General features: G+C 47.3%; 1 protein-coding gene across 4 annotated transcripts in view; it reads left to right on the top strand.

The window, feature by feature from the left end:
- Positions 1-17,826, top strand: part of SRGAP3 (SLIT-ROBO Rho GTPase activating protein 3) — a 246,514-nt gene that overhangs the window by 164,083 nt on the left and 64,605 nt on the right. For all 4 annotated transcript variants that reach the window (XM_027958129.2, XM_042235918.1, XM_015102320.3 and 1 more), the window contains exons 5-6: positions 11,978-12,163; positions 16,378-16,506. In XM_027958129.2, the coding sequence (XP_027813930.1) occupies positions 11,978-12,163; positions 16,378-16,506 (315 nt within the window). The remainder of the gene's footprint in view (positions 1-11,977; positions 12,164-16,377; positions 16,507-17,826) is intronic.

Consider the following 17,826-nt stretch of genomic DNA (forward strand, 5'->3'; position numbering starts at 1 on the left):
CTTTCCTTTTGCCACTTGCTGCAGAAAAGTGAGACCCTGGCAGTGCCCGCAGCACCCCCACCCCCATCAGGGCATTTGTTGTCTGTACTGAGTTTTCCGTCGTTGACCAGAAATTCACTTAAATTCAGATATTTGGGACTGCCTTCTATGGTCTTAGCACCACCGGAGGAAGAGCAGCAGGCTGTGAGCATTTCAAGAGCTGGTTTTTGAAGTGTCTTGTACATCCCTGTTATTCCCAGGGTACTTATTGAAGGATGGAAGGAGGGATCTGTGAATAAATGAAAGAAACTGGTTTTGTCTGCAAGGAGTTTAGAACCTGCACAGGAAGATGCTAGTAAGCTTGTGAACTAGTCAGAGCCTAGCGTGTGCTGGATATGTGGACTCAGAGGGAGGGCGCCTAGACTGGGGATCCCCGGGGATGGCTCCAGGTTCTCTGCAGTGTCCCCACCGCTGTCCCCGAGGGTGGTGCTGCCACCTAGAAGGCAGTCGGTACAGACTGGCTGAGTGAGGTGATGACGGGGGAGTGTGGGCATTCATGAGAGACTCACTGAGGGTTCAGAAGGTGAAGGGCTGGCTCCTGGTGGCTTACTGAAATCCAGGGTGTTCTGAGCCCAGTGCCTTTAGATGGTAGGAATTAGCAAAGCAGACAGCTAGAGAGGAAGAGAAAAGGAATTCTCAGTAGGGGAGACAACACAGGATCGTAGCAGAGCAAACATTACAGGGGCAGGTGGGTTTGAATTTCTGCTGCACGACCTCCCAGCTCAGCCAAGTCAAATATCGTCCTTGGACCTCATTTTCCTTATTGTCAAAACAAGGATAGTAATAACAACCATGGCCAGAATGTATTTCACACTTTTAGATACTTACCCACTCCAGTGTTCTTGCCTGGAGAATCCCAGGGACGGGGAGCCTGGTGGGCTGCCGTCTATGGAGTCGCACAGAGTCGGACACGACTGAAGCAACTCAGCAGCAGCAGCAGCAGCAGCAGATACTTTATATGTATCATTTAATTAACACACATTTTACAGGTAAAGAAACTGAGGCACAAAGAAATAAAGCCTTGCTTAAGGCTTTATCAGTTATCAATGACTGTGTAACAAGTTATGTCAAAACTCAGTGTCTGAAAATGACAACTCTTTTATTTGCTGATGATTCTGTGGATTGGTGATTTGGGCTGGGTTCCACTGGAGCCAGTGATATGGCTACAATTTCCTGAACAATCAAAAAAAAAAACAGAGCTCCAAATGGGAAAACACGAGTGGGGTTTCAAGCCTTTGTGTCATATGTGCTGACAGCTCATTGGCCAAATCAAGTCGCACAGCCAAGTCCATAGTTGTAGGATGGAGAGGTAAACTGCTTCTGAAGTGCCAGCGCAAAGTGATCTCCCTGAGGCCATCGAGCCACTGCTGTGGCCAGCTTCGTAAACAATTTACCGAAGCACCCCACTACTGAGGGCACTCTGGACTCCAGTTTCACGCTTTGTCATTGGGGATTTCTTTCTGGTTACCATGCCTGGTTATGCAAGCCTTTAGATGGTCCCTCCTCCCCCAGTCCGAGTCATGACCACAGGGAGTAAAAAGGAAATGATGTCGAGAAAGGATTGTCCAGGAACCCCATGTCTTTTCTTGTAATGTTTTATAGAAGAGATGGTAAGGCCATAATGATGATAGGGATGAATGCTTATGGTCACCCATATCCCACTTTAGGGAAAAGACTTGTCCCCATCTGGGATCAGGAGGACACTGAGAAGACTGCAGGGCTGGGCGTTTTGTTACTTCATTTGTTCATTGGTTCATTCATTCATTCATTCACTTGACAAGGCTTCCCTCTGCCTAGTCCTCATCACCTTGAGGTGCCCTTCTTTCTAAAACATGCCAGGGCGCACGCACACACACATGCACACCCCGCGTCACACTTCACCTCTTTTCCCCTGGACTCTCATCAGCCTGACGCAGTATGGCTCTTGCTCATCATGTACTGGCCTGGGAGGAAAGAAGGGCAGAGGTCAAGAATGTGGGCCAGTGTGCCAGTCTTTCTGGAAGAAGCAAAGCCAAAACAAAACAGAAACAACACATTCTGTTTTTGTTGTTCAGCTAAAAATATGTTCAGATTTTCAATAGTTCTACATCACAAAATGCACCTGTTGTGCTTTGCACCAACAAACATTGGAGCATCTGTCACCTGGCCCCTCCTCCGGGCTCAGGAGCTCCGTTTGAGGCTCCTCCAGGCAGGGCTGCTGGGTCTGCCTTCCCAGCCCAGCACTGCCAGCGGGGCCCTGAGACTTGGTTCAGGGCGACGTGCAGGGGGCCTGAGGAGCATCCACACGAGCCCACTGCTGGTGACAGGTGGACACTGATTGGAGTAACAGATGGGTTCTACCTTTTACTTACTCCATCTTCTATTTGATTTGCACTGGGCTTAGGCATGTGAAATCAATTCTGGGCCCTCAGGTAAATTTTTGTAGTGGCGTCTCCCTGTCTCCCTATCGATGACCATTCTCAGGGATGCAATAGTAGAGAGAGCTTGAGATGGGATCCTGCAACCTGGGTTCTGGCCTCAGCTCCATGCCAGCCTCACTGTGTATCTTTCTGGATTGACATCTGTCATCACGGAAGTATAACCATCGTGCTTTCATCATGCCATTGGGCCTTGTGCCATTTACTTAATGGTTTTCTTTAAATCAACTCTTAAAAAAAACACCTCTCCCTGTTGTAATTAATTTGTGGAGAAGCAGCCATGTGTACTGAAAAGAATACAGATTTTTAGAACCAAATGGACCTGGGTTCCAGGCCCTGTCACTTGTCAAACCCTTTGAGTTTCAGCCCCCTAGAATACGGGGATTCACCACCTCATCCTCTGGATTCCATGAGTGAGTGGCATAGAGCATAGCACAGTGCCTGGCAAATATCAGTGTTAAACCGTTGTATGTTTATGAAAGTGAAGCATAAATATTTTTCATTTTTCCTTCCCTCTCTCCTCCTGCCTACAGCTCCACTAGGCTAGCTCGAGCTCAGAGAATATTTTGCCTAAAAAAGTTCAGCCACCTCCTGATTGCTCTCCCATCTCCCATCCTCCCATCCTTCATGCTCGAGCCAGAGAGACCATTTGTAAAGAATTGTTGGATATTTAAAGTTAGCAATAGATAATGCATGCACTATGGAGAAAATCCCTGATAGTTAAACAGTACAAAAAGGTACCAAGTGATAAGTGTGTCTCCTCTCCCCCTCCTCCCATACATGCCCAGTTATTAGTTTCTAGTTCAGTGGGTGACTCCTTGGAGAGATATTTAATTCATCACCAAGGTATATGGACACACATACTCTGCACGAGGGACACCAGCTGGGCCTTGCGCAGCTCACTCTGCGTTTTGCTATTGTAGTTATGTTTTGGAGATTGTTTCATTTCATTAGGGGTTAGAGCCTCCACTCTTACACGGTGCTTATCACATGCCAGAAATGGGTCTCAACACCCAGTGTCTTAATTCTTGTCATTCCCAGTTCACTTTTGAGGTAGGTGGTGCTGTTACCACCCCATTTTAGAGACAAGCGGTGTGAGGCACAGAAAGACCAGGTAGCCAGCCCAAGGCCACCCAGTGGGGGATTGGCAGGGCCTGCTCCAAGTCTACTCACAGAAGCTGCTTACATAAATACATTCAACTATTTATATAAACACACATATTAAACAAGTGGCAACCTGCTCCAGTATTCTTGCCTGGACAATTCCATGGACAGAGAAGCCTGGCAGGCTATAGTCCATGGTACCGCAAACAGCTGGACATGATTGAGCGCCGAGCACACGCACACGCACACGCACACGCGCACGCGCGCGCACACACACACACACACACACTCATATATATTTATTTTGGAAATGACACTTCACATTGGTGAATGAAAACAAACTGGCGTAACAGAAGGTTTCCATTAGCTAAATGGAGAAAAAACAATGTTAATTCTTTTTAAAAAACTTATTTTATATTGTAGTATAGTGATCAGCAAATGTTGAGATAGTTTCAGATGAACAACAAAGGGACTCAACCATACCTAAACATGTATCCATTCTTCCCCAAACTCCCCTCCCATCCAGGCTGCCACATAACACTGAGCAGAGTTCCTTGTGCTATTCAGTAGGTCCTCGTTGGTTATCCATCTTAAATATAGCAGTGTGTACATGTCCATCCGCCTCCAAGGCAGGCATTAGATATGAGAGTGCCGAGCTAAGTTTTTCCCCCTAATATAATCAGAAGGATTCCAAGAGAACTAAAAAGAGTTAATAACATATCTGTAACACCTGAAATCACTTCTCTAACACAAGTAAGTGGTTCCCATTGCACACTTTGGGAAACCCTGATGCAGTGCAAGTTAGCTGGGCCTTGGTCCTCGATTCCACATCTGCAGGATGAAGGCAGAAAGCTAGAGGAACTCTGAGGATACTCTCAGGCTTGTCTCTTCATGCCGCCCTGGGAGGGAGACCAGGGCACGGCTCTGATTCAGGGCAGGGCAGGCCCTGCCAGACTGTCACAGCCTGTTGGCCAGGCATGTGCCCAGTGCCGTCTAGGGCTGGCAGTGGTCCTTATAAGAATGAGGGCAATAATGTTTCCCTCTAGACAACCTCCCCACCCCTCTCAGCTCTCCCATGGAGACATTCCTTCACACAGCTGACGTTTACTGATGATTTGTGTGTCCAGAGGATGGGTCATGGCGAAGCCCCGTGACAGGTGTCAGCAGGGATATGGACACAGCATGAGCGGAGAAGAGATGGATTGGAGCTGAATGACAGTGGAGTTTCCTGGGTGGAGAGGGAGGCACAGAAAGAAGCAGGAAGCCAGGACATGAGATGAGTGGCCCCTGTTGAACCAGTCAGTGTGAGTCAGACACTAAGTCTGCCCAGGAGGGGCCAGGGTTGAGCTGGGTGGTGGGAAACCTAGTGGGGAAGGAAGGCGGCCTTTTGGGACTCATTCAGGAGCAAGAGAGAAAGCCAGGACAGCCTGGCACGTAGAAGTGGCACCGTACTGAGTCTCGGAGGCTGACCCACTGATTGCATTGTCTTTCTCCCCAGCAGAGTGTGTAATCTAAAGGCAGAGACCCTATCTGTCTTCCACACGGTAGAATTTGCAGCACCTGGTATATAGTGCCTGCACATAATAAATTGTTCAATAAATACTTAATGACTGAAATTGTAGCTGCCCCCCACCCCACCAGTATCCTCACCGGAGCAAAGGCAGAACGACATCGCCTCCATTTTGTCTTATTCCCTCTCTCCCTTTTTCTTCTTTTCTTTCTCTCCCCCTCCCTTCCTTCTTTCCTTCCTTCCACCATCCCCTCCCTCATTTGGTGGTGTTTTTCTCTACAGGAGGCTTCTCTCCTGTGGAGATAAAGTTGGCCCACGTCCACCACCCCCATCCCCACCCCCGCAGGCTCACATCCTATCAGCTCAGCGCCTCCTAGTGGACAGCAAACACTGCCTTCCCCTGTCTCCAGCAGAGCCCCAGGGCTGTTTCTAACTGGCCAGGCTGGGGGGGGGGGGGGGGGGGTCCCATTGCTGCAGCCAGATTAACATCATGTTTACTGACAGGTCAGGCCTGGGTCTCCTGCCCACATGCAAGGATTGGAGGGTAGTGTCGGTTTCTCTTGAACCACATGGGCTGAGAACGGTGGAAGGGAATTCAGGGGATTTCCTCAAAGAAAATCAGGAAGGCATTCCAGGAGGACTGGAGGATCCTCGACAGAGAGAAACAGCAGATGTCTGCTGAGGGGGAGAAGCTCGGCAGGAGAAGAAAGTGGCTCCGTTGGCTGGTTTTCAGACAAGCACCTGGTGTTCTTCTACCTATAAGCTGTTCCTCAAACCTGTTTGGCTCAGGTTTCTACTGGGCTTAATACTGACGTTGCTCCCTTTGTTTGGAACAATCCTCCCCCACTCCACACCCTGTTCACCCATCTGACAGCTGCTCTTCCTTCAAGGTTTAGTTTAGATATCACTTCTCCTCTAAGAAGCCTTCCTTTAGCAGCCCTTACTCCCCTCATCATAGCACTTCTCATATGCTGTGATAATCACTTGCATAATTGTTTGTCTCCCTACTAGAGTGTGTATTCAGTGAGACTGCCTCTGTCTTATACACTGTAGTGTTTCCTCGTATAGGTCCAAGTGCAGTACCAGGCCCATCATGAGCTGTTCAATAAATATTTAACAATTGAAGGTGTAGCTGTTGCCCTACCCCCAAAGATGATATATTCATTAGAGCAAAGGCAATAGAACTCGTCCATCCCATCCTTCCACTTACTCACCCATCTATCTAGCCATCCATCCATTCATCCACCTGCCACCCATCTATCCATCTTTGCATGCATCCTTCCACCCACCCACCTATCCACGTATCCAGCCACCACTTTATCCAGCCAGCCATCTAGCTGTCATTCATTTATTCATGCAAATATACACTGATACTTGCTGGGTACCAATCTCTGCTCTAATACAGGGATTATGATCATGGACGGTGTCCTGGCCCTTATGGACTTTGCACTCGAGTCGGGTGAGGCAGTTTATAAATGTGAAAAATGAATAAGACAGTGATTAGAAGTTCTGCGGAGAACGTAGGCAGCACAAGTGTGGTGGTCGGACTGAAGTTTGGGTACTTCTCTTTTCCTTAAGGATGTCTTTGTTATGCTCTGGCCCAGGGTCTCACTTCATTCACAACTCTTGCGTGGCCCAGGGATGGCCCTTCCTGTTGGGTGGAGGACACGTACACAGAATTGCATTGTTGAGAACCTTTTTTTCTAAATACTGATCCTTATCCTGCCCCAGCCTGTCCCTTTATTAATGATGTGAACTTCCAGATTGCCTTTGCCTTCTTTTGCATCTAAATCTGGATTTGAAGAACTGTACAGATAATACTTTCCTATTTTCATGATCTGGAGAAGGCAATGGCACCCAACTCCAGTACTCTTGCCTGGAAAATCCCATGGACAGAGGAGCCTGGTGGGCTGCAGTCCATGGGGTCACTAAGAGTCAGACACGACTGAGCGACTTCACATTCACTTTTCACTTTCAAGCATTGGAGAAGGAAATGGCAACCCACTGCAGGGTTCTTGCCTGGAAAATCCCAGGGACGGAGGAGCCTGGTGGGCTGCCATCTATGGGGTCGCGCAGAGTCGGGCACGACTGAAGCGACTTAGCAGCAGCATTTTCATGATCTGAGGTTTTGGGAAGATGCAGGAGGCACAGCGTGCACAGCGTGGTCACCAGAAGAGGAAATACTGACAGCCCGCCATCTGGCTTGCTGTATGACTTGGGCCCCAAACTTGCCATTTCTGGGCCTCAGTCTCCTTCAGTGACAGGATAATCTATCAAGGTTTCTGGACCGTCTCTGAGAACCTATGAAACTGACTTGGGGCCAAGAACAGTGGTCTCCACTTACGTATCCCTGCCTAGTACTTCTCAACCTGTGCTAGACTTCTTCTGAAAGGCTGTTCCTGATAGGATCTCAAGGCCTGGAAAGTGAAGTCCCATCTGGCAGTAAGCCTCTGGGTGTCTCTGAGGCCCCTCCAGAGATCCCAGGTTCAAGACTGTGTCCCAGTGACTTGAGCGAACTCCTGCATCCTCCTCTGCTCCCTTCCCCACCCCCACACTGCTGGCAGCCTGCCACTCTGCAGTCACAGCTTGCCCAGGTCTTTGCCAGGCAGCACAGAGAGGTCAGGCCTCTGCCACACAGCCACCGGCAAGTGGTGGGAGGGTCCAGTCTCAGAAGCAGGTCTCCTGAGTCTCCATGGTGCAGAGCGCCCTTTCATCCCTGTGTCGTGGTTTCCTCGTTGGTAAGGCAGGCAGAATATAGTCTACCTCACTGGGGTTTTGTGAAAAATAAGTGAATCCACGTCTGTGAGGTGCTTAGAAGGAGGCCTGGCATGTAGTAAGTGTTCAGTAAATGTCAGCTGCTATTATTATTCTGCTGCCTCCCAGGATTAATTGAAATGCTCCTTATGGGTAGCAAAAAGAGAGGTTTGCAAAGTCTGAAGTAATAGGTAAACTTAAATATTATTCAGCACCTCCTGGACTGGCAGTATTAAGCAGACTGTTCTGGACCATTGAGCTAAGGGCCTTTCATGCCAAAGCCCCTGTTTCGGGTAATTAAATAAAGGAAGCATCTAGAGGGTTCTGAGCATAAATAGACTCACTTCAGAGAGGTCCCCAGGTGAACTTCCTTGTAGCAGCTGTCTAACATATGTGTCCCTGGGCAGTCCAGTTCACTATGATTCTTGGGATCAGGAATTACCAATTGAATCGCATAGAGTTTGACCCCAGGGTCATTGAGCTGTGTTCTCCAATCGTGGGGTTTTGGGAATGCAGTTCAGAGACTACTCTGGGAATCTGGCTTGATGGAGGGCAGGAAGTGGAAGTGAAAGTGAAGTCGGTCAGTCATGTCCCACTCTTAGTGACCACATGGACTGCAGCCTATCAGGGTCCTCCATCCATGGGATTTTCCAGGCAAGAGTACTGGAGTGGGGTGCCATTGCCTTCTCCAAAATGGAACATTCTGTGGCCCTAAAAATTATTAATCATGAACCTTGGTACATAACATCCCCCTCTTGATCAACATTTGGTGTTCTTTAATTTTATTTATATATGTGAAACCAGTTTAAAAAAAAATTCTTGAAAATCCATGAACAAACTTCCCAAATTGAGAACATGAACTTCAACAGTTATTTATATTGATGTTTGTGCTTTTTACTGACAATGGCAGCTGCTAAGAGATTGGCCATTAGAGAATAATTGAGTTGGCTGTGGTATGTTCATGCAATAGAGGAAGAGCCAATTCTACACAGTCTACAGTAGATGGTTTTAAAGGGACGTGAGCTTTGCACTGCCAGATTAATCATAAACGTGAATCATATCAGATTCTCATAATTGGTAGAAAAGCTGCAATCCTTTTTATTTATCAACTTATTTGATTTTTCATTTTAAGCTATGTAGTAATAAGCATCACTGAATCCAATACCCAACTCAAGAACAGAGTTTTTAAATATCCCAGGTTCAAGAGGAGTAGAAAAGTAACCAAAGGAAAATGTGGGAGGCTGAGAAAGCCCAGCCGGGATGCTGACCTTGACCACTTGGATGAATGGATGCATGGATGATTGGATGGGAAGCTCTAGGTGCAAATTGAAGTGCTGTCTCTTCCTCTGAACTACCCAACACACACGATAAGTCAGTGCTTGAGATAAGCAGACCTCAGCAGCTGAAATGGGGGGAAAAAAGGATTTTGCAGGAATCCTTGAACCCAGAAAGGAAATGGAGTTCAGAAACGAACAGCACCAGGAGCACGGGGCAGGAATGCAGACGCCAGTGGTATCTGTGAAGGTGGAGGGGTCAAGGAAAGGCTTGAGAATGGGAAAGGGGCCCAGAGACGGCCTTCAGCAGGCTTCCGAGCTCTGAGTCACGTTCCATTCCAGGAGCCATGGCTTAAAGATTGTTGGAAGTGGGCAACTACGTTGGTCATCCGTAAACCTGCAGTCATCGCCTTTGGCCGCTAGATGTCGAAAACGCTTTGATCCGGCACACTTTCTGGCCCATTGAGTTGTTTAGAAGTAAGCTTAGAGAAGTCGGAGGGGATGAAGGAAGGGAGGAAACCAGCAAGAAGGGCCTCTTTAGAGGTTTTAGAGCAACTGGGGAAAAAAAAAAAAAAAAAAAAGGGCCGGATGCAGAGAAGTCTTCTCACCAAGTTCCACGAAGACAAGTTGACTACAAGTTTTCATTTATTGTTTTGAAATTTGGGGAGGTCTTCAGGATGAAAGGAGGGAGAAATGTGGTGTAGAGTAACATTTTTTCCCACATTAGCTAATGTTTTCTAGAGTTTGTATTTTTCTGAAGTCAAATAAGTAAGTTCAAGATTTTCAAACCCTCAGTCCAAATCAAACATGTAGATGGTGGTGGCAATGGTAGTGGCTTATGCTTATATGGCTTTTACTGTGTAGTTGGTATTGATTTCAGTATCTCAAAAAATTAACTTATTTAGTCTCACCACAAACCTGTGAGATAGGTGCTATTATTATCCCCATTTTATAGATGAGGGAGCAGAGGTCAGAGAGGTTATGTGACTTGCCCAAGATCACACAACTGGTAAGTGGCAGCGTCAGGATTCAGCCCAGATATTTAGGCCAGAGTCCACATTCTTACCTAACCTGCTTTACAATAGGTGTTGACCCTGCTGACTCCTGATGTATGACAAACTTCCTTAACAACAGATCAATGCTGTGATTTCATGGTAAGAATCACAGAATCTTATTAGAATCCCATTTTAATAATCTAACTTAACAGGACTTTGACGGGAAGGAGATAATAACGTTGGCCAGTTTTTTGACTTAAAGGGCCTGGTTAGGCAGAAGCATGTCCCATCCCCGGGGGATCACCTCTGCTCCATTAGCTGCTGTTAATTGTCCAAACAGCAGGAGAAAAGGACCAACAAGGCTCAGGAGCCATGAATTCCAGAAATTTCTTGTGTTTTTTAGCATAGAAAGACGATCATAAACTTGATATTGCAAAGGGAAAGTATACGCCTAGTTGGGAACTGGGAGATAGAATACTGTTGGTATAGGACTGGCCTCGCTTGCTCTAAAGCTGCTCCAAATAAATCTGCTGAGCAAATGGTAATGAATGAAGGAGACAGTATGATATGATAGTATTAAAAGTCTGAGACCAAATTTTTACTGTGGTTACGTATATCATTTACACTTACTCTATGACCCTCTATTCCACTCCTATTTACTTAGGAGTAACGAAAACGTCCATCAACAGAAAGAATTGTATGTGAACATTCTCAGCAGCGTTGTTCATAATAGCCGGAAACTACACACAATCCAAATAGTGATCAACGTGTGAACAGATCAACAAACTGTGGTATAGCCATACAAGGGAGTACTAATCAGCAATAAAAAAGAGTTGCCGATACATGCAGCAACATGGGAGAATCTCGAAAAATATATGCTGAGTGAGCAAGGGTAGTTGTAGAAGAGTTTATACTCTACAGGTCCATATATATGAAGTTCTGGAACACACAAAATCAGTCTGCAGTGTCAGAAAGCAAATCAGCGACTACAGGGGGCTGGGGTAAGTGGTGGGGACGGGCCAGAAAGGAGCACAAGGGATCTTGTTGGTGTGATGGGAGTGTTCGGTATCTTGATTCTTAAGATAATCACATGGATATAAAGTCTGGAAACCATACTGATAATACTGTATGATCTTGGGTAAGCCACTTTGTTTTTCTGCACCTTAGTTTTCCTGTTTGTAAAACTTGGTGGTTGGAGTAGATGGTGGGAAGAATTTCTTCTGACTCAAAAATTCCCTTGTTATAGCAATATCTAATTCTTAATATGGAATTAGGGTAGCACAGTGCAATTTTCTTTAAAGGAATTAATTTTATAGTAGCTAAGGATGAGTTTATCTCTGAGAGCATAGAATATCTATTAGGTTACCCAATAATATTCCTTTTGGGAACAGAGCCATTTGCAGGCCAAATTTACTCAAGGAAACAGCTGAGAAAATGATTTGTGTGTAAGTAAGAAGGATGATCCCATTGAAATCCCACGAGTACCTAAGGAGAGCCTTTTCCAATGACACTGGGATGGGATGGGAGGCAAGCCACACAGCTGGCAGGGCTGAGTGGGTGGGGGGGCCAGCTGAGGAAGGCCACGTTCATTACATCACTTCCCAGAGCCCCTAGAAGCTCAGGGGTTGCAGTGGCCCTTTAATTTCCTCTTTACTGGTTCATTCCTGGCACTCAGTAAGGCCTTAATGATGATGGTCATCACCTCCAGTCCTCAGAAACAGTTTGTATAAAAATGAAGAGCCTAGAGGTTTCAGAGCATGTCATGGGAAGAGGGCAGGGGCAGAGCTGACCAGAACACCAAAGTTGGAAGGGAGTTGGCAGCACTAAGGGCCACCCATGCTGGGCTGTAACAGTCTATTGATTGCTGCGCTCATGTGTCCCCAGGTCATGAAAACCTACCACATGTACCACGCAGAGAGCATCAGTGCGGAAAGCAAGCTGAAGGAGGCCGAGAAGCAGGAGGAGAAGCAGTTCAACAAGTCGGGAGACCTCAGCATGAACCTGCTCCGGCATGAGGACCGGCCCCAGCGCCGCAGCTCTGTGAAGAAGATTGAGAAGATGAAGGAGAAGGCGAGCGGAGGCCCTGGGGATTGGGACGGGGCAGGAAGGGGGGGGGTCAAGCTCCCTCCAGCCTGGGCCTCCCGCTCTGCACCCTGAGTATCTGGGGGTGGATTAATGCTGTCGGCAGCTGCTCCCCTCGGGGGGGGGGGGCAGTGCCATGGTGGAGGCAGGGCTGGCCATGCCTCTGCTAGCACTTGTTAGGCCTCTGGCCAAGGTCAGCAGAAGGAGAGATGCTCAGCTGGCTGGAGAGCTGAACTGTGATGAGACTCTTGTGCAGGGAGCATCTTCTGGCAAGAATCACCAGGCATTAGTGTGGGTGGAGCCTGCCCTGGAGGTCGATTTAGTGGCCAAGGGTGCTGACTGGGCCTTAATGTGTCCCAACAAGAGGCAACAGCACTGGGGTACCAACCAACACCTGGGAACCAGCTAAAGAACCATTCTGAAGAAATTGCCACTGCCAGGCCAAAGCTGGGCCATACAGAATCCTTGTGTATTGATGCTGGAGAAGTGCTTTTGTGGGACATGGTGAAAGTGCTAGTTTTGGAGTCAGACAGGCTGAGTTTTGAAGATGCCACATTTATAACAAGCCTCTGAACTTTAGTTTTAAAATTTGACAGTGATTACAACAAATCTCCTTTCTCATATGAACTGTCATCAATTGGTAGTGGCTACCCAGAGCCCTGGGCTTCCCAGGTGGCGCTAGTGGTAAAGAACCTGCCTGCCAATGCAGGAGACTAAGAAACACTGGTTCAGTTTCTGGGTCAGGAAGATCCCCTGGAGGAGGGCATGGCAACCCACTCCAGTATTCTCACCTGGAGAATCCCATGGACAGAGGAGCCTGGTGGGCTGTGGTCTGTAGTGTCACAAAGAGTCAGACCGACTGTAGTGACTTAGCATGCACACATGCACCCAGAGCCTTATGTTGAGGATTGTGAGCCCCCACAAGGCTTTAGTTAAAGATAGTATGGTGATCAGTTAATGACATTGCCTGCCATGGCCAGGGAATTTAAAGGGGCAGTGTGCATCCTGCTGTTTTTCATCCTAGATTAGGTTACTTCTTAGGTTCCTAACTTCTTAAAGGGCTATGATTTTCTTGTTGAATTTTCTGCATTCATTCATTCCATACAATCAGCAAACATTTCTGAGCTTTTTCTATTTGCCAAACATTGCATCAGATGTTTATTTGGGCTTCTATTAGACTAATTCTATGAGACTAATTCTGTGAGACTAATTCTGTGAGACTGACGATTATATGATCCTACAGCTCTCATTATAGGAGATTGAGTGGAAATAAAATCCAACAGGACCTGGGTAAGCTGGAAAAGTAACCAGAGGCAAATAAAATATCAGAGTCTTTTCCAAAGCCAAGGAAAAATATGCTCCACGATAAACAGGCAGCGCCCCAGTTAAGAAATGGGCAAAGGATTTGAACAGACACTTCTCTAAACAACATACGTAAGTGGCCAATAAGTACATGAAAAGATGCTCAGCATCATTCTTTACTAAGGAAATCCCAAGCCGAAAGCACAGTGATATACCATTTCACCCCCTCCATGGTGGCTGAAATATGAAAGTCAGATAACCACAAGTGTTGGTAAGGATACAGAGAAACTGGAACCATCATCCATGGCTGGAGGGAATGTAAACTGGTACAGCCACTTTGGAAAATAATCTGAAAGTTCCTCAAAATGTTACACATAGAGTTACCATATAACTCAGCAATTCTACTCCTGGAACTTGATAGCAGTTTCATGCATAACAGCCAAAGGGTAGAAACAGTCAACTGATGCATAAAATATGGTAAATCCCTATGATGGAATCTTCAGCCGTGAAGATATACCATGGATGAACCTGGAAAACAAGCGTGCTAAGTGAAAGAAACCAGTTACAAAAGACCACATGTTATATGACTCTGTTTATTTGAAATGTCCAGAGTAGACAAGTGCATATAGACAGAAAGCAGATTATCGGGTGTCAGGAGCTGGGGCAGAAAAGAATGGAGAGTGACTGCTAATGTACAGGGTTTCCTTTGGGGTGATGAAAATACTCTAAATTTAGATAGTGGTGCTGGCTGTATTGATACAATATTCTGGGAATATACTTTGATACAATATGTCTGAGAATACATTAGAAATAGACTTTCAAAAGTAAGATAACCAGGCAGGGCACTACAGAGCTACAGCGTAAGGGGACCTATAGAGGGGTAGGGACAGCATTGGTTAGAGAGGTCTGGAAGCTTAAGTTTGAGTTCAGGATTGTATGCTAATCAATCGTTTGGCTCTTGGACAACCTACTTCTCTTCAGTGTTCATTTCCTCACCTATAAAATGGATGAATTAAACTAGGATATCTTCAAGATCCTTTCCAGGTGTAAACTTTTATGAGTCCATGAAGGGCTGAAAATGGTCTCAGGGTCATAGTAGCCCCCTGGAAATGGGCCAAGAATATCAAAATTCTCTGTGGAGGCTGGGTGTGTGGCTGGTTCAGGGTATGACTACCAAAAGCTTATTGCTAGACATTTCAAGAATAAGTGGACCCCGAATAAAGGTCAGAAGAGATGTCTGAGGAGAGTTAAAAGGCTGACAATGGAGTGTCTCTGCTAAACAGGAGAACGTGATCTGCAGCAATGAAGGTTGAGAGTGCCTAGGTAGGAAGCAGCCTTGTTTCAAAGGAGGCTCTCTTCTTCCTCGGCAGTGGGACTCATCTGTCTGAAGGGGGCGAAGAGACAGCTCTCCAACCCAAGGACTCATTCTTGCTTCCTGCCCAGGAGGACCCAGGACAGAAGCAGCTTCCCAGGGAGGCGGTCCAGCTCAGCCTGGGTCAAGACTGCACGTCTGGCCGCCACACCCCACCTCACCTCACCACTCACATCCAGCCAGTGCCAATCACTTCATGCTGCCCATATGCAGGGACTGGTCTGGGTGCTGTAGACCCAGCCATGAACAGGGACCATTAAGCCCCTGACTTCACAGGGTACACTGGAAATCAGCGAGTTAGTAAAGAGGTAAAAAAATATAATTTAGGGTGGTGAAAAGTACTCATGAAAAAAACTGAGCAACCAAAATGTCCTTCAGTAGTTGAGTGGCTAAGTAACTGTGGTACATCCAGACCATGGAATGTTATTCAGCACTAGAAAGAAATGAGCTATCAAGTCATGAAAAGACATAGAGGAACCTTAAATGCATGTGACAGAAACCAATCTGAAAAGGCTACATACTATATGATTCCAACTATATGACATTCTAAGAAAGGCAGAACTATGGAGACATTAAAAAAAAAAAAAATCAGTGCTTACAACCATTACGTGGGAGAGCGGGATGAACGGGTGGTGCACAGAGGATTTTTCCAGCTGGGAAACTGCTCTGATACTGTAAGGATGGAAACATTTGTTCAAATCCACAGAATATACACCAAGACTGAACCCTTGGGTAAACTGTAGACTCTGGGTGATAGCAATGTGTCAGTATAGGTCCACCAATTATAACAAACGTACCACCTGGTAGAGGGTGGTGAGGGTTGGGGGGCAGTGTGTCAGGGTCAGGAGGCATGCCCAGAGTCTTTTTACCTTCCTTTCAGTTTTGCTGTGAAGCTAAAACTGCTCTAAAAAAGTCTTTTAAAATTTAAAATAATCACTAAAAATTGAATAAAGATTAAATAAATGGGAAAAATAGGGCAGAATAGAGCATGGGAAGGGGCAGGCAAGATGCTGGGGACACTGATGCATGTGACCGTGGCTAAGGACCCGAATAACGTTAAGAAGCAGGCCATGCAGGGACCTGGAAGGATGGCCTGCCATGTGGAGGGAAGGAGTCTGAGTCTAGAGGCGGGAGTGACCTGGCCTCTAAAGGCTGGACAGAGGAGCACCTCATAAAGGATGGGAACATGGACGAAGAGCCGGGTCGGGAGGGTTTCACAGGCCATCATCGGGGTTTGAGCAGCCTCTGGGGGATGTTGAGTAGGGGGCCCTGGAGGTGTGAGTTACACTCCGCTCTGGCAAACCCAGGAAAAGCCTGCAGCTTACCCAGCAGTGCTGTTGTCGGCTGCACATGTGTGGTATAAGGTGGAGCTCTCTGAGTACGGGGTCTAGATCCTACTCACCCAGCACGTGGAGTAAGGCATCCCAGGGCCATATGAGGGGCTGACTGCAGATACTGGCCGTGTAGAAACTCCCAAATCCCTCCCATCAGTGGCTTTGCCCTCACATCCATGTTTCCCTTCCTCCAGAGGCAGGCAAAATATTCTGAGAACAAGCTGAAGTGCACCAAGGCCCGGAACGACTACTTGCTGAATCTGGCAGCCACCAATGCGGCTATAAGCAAATACTACATCCACGACGTCTCTGACCTCATCGACGTGAGCTCCTGGGGAGCCTGCGCTGATGACCTGCCTGGCGAGAGTCATCAGCTGTGGGAGGGCTGGCCCTTGTTCTTTGCTGACGTGTGGGGTGGATGGTGGCCCTGGGAGCCCTGATGGGGGAGACAAGCAGGGAGCATTTGAGAGAGGAGTATCACCCCGTGGCTTCTACCTCCCCGAGTGGGAGTGGGCCTCTGGCGGCCCTTGCACATTTGGGCTGGGCAATTGTAGTTCAGTGTGCACTTTCCAGGCACACCTTCCTCTACACCAGGTCCTTTACTGGTTTTGGGGATAGAGGGGTGATTGTACACAGTTCATGCCCTGGGGACTTCCCACGATTGTAAAGACGGTTATATGTTCAGCACCCCTGGGGTTCAGTCCTCCAGACATAGGGAAGAAAATAATGAATGAGACAGAATTACGCAGATCAGCTTTACTTGGGGATGTTATGTTGGGAGAAATCAGGCAGTTGAAGTAAAAGGAAAATGGAACACTGGCTCCTGAGTGCCAGCTGTGCAGAACGCACTGGTGGGACAACCAGATTTGGGCAGGAATGCTGTGAGCACCAGGTTTGGGGCAGCTCCTATGTCAGCTGTGATGGAGCTGGAGTTGCTTGGTGTGTCTTCATGAAGACAGGTATCCGGCCCAGCAGGTGCTTGGTCAGGCTCTGTGAGGGCATCCTTTTCCTCTGGCCCCGGTGTACCAGCGGGCACTGCTCTTCCCTCAGATGCAAAGGGATGCATTAGTGTCATTATCACCACCTCCAAGAGAGGGAGCTGCCTGGCCCTGTCTTCAAATACCCACCATTCCTGCTTCCAAGGCAGGAACCCTCCTTTTTCCTCCCTTTCAGCTTGCTTTTTCACACAGCCCTTTCATTTGTTTATTTACCAAGTTTGTACTGAGTACCTGCTAGCTCTAGGTCTTGAGGTGCAACAGGGGACAAGAGCCAGTGCGTCTGTTCTCATGAATCTCAACTTGCATCACCCTGCTGCTTTAGAGGCAAATGTAATGCCAAGTGGCAGGTGTGAAACACTGCGGGAAGTAGAGGGAGATGTGGACCCCTGATACGGGACACCTGGTGTAAACTCTGAGTGGGGAGAACATCAAGGAAGGCTTCCTGGAAGAAATGACCTCTAAACTGGAACCCAAGGGAAGAATATTTAGACAGGAAGAGAAAGGAAGAGGCGTCCAGGCAGATAGTATGAGTGTGTGAAGGCATGGAGATTAGAGAGAACACGGTGAGTGTGGGGAGCTGAGAAAAGCACTGTCATTGCCCAGATTGTAATCCCACTGCTCCCCCCGAGGGCTTTGGCAAGACTT

This window comes from Ovis aries, chromosome 19 (genome assembly GCF_016772045.2).
Source record: "Ovis aries strain OAR_USU_Benz2616 breed Rambouillet chromosome 19, ARS-UI_Ramb_v3.0, whole genome shotgun sequence".
NCBI lineage: Eukaryota > Metazoa > Chordata > Mammalia > Artiodactyla > Bovidae > Ovis > Ovis aries.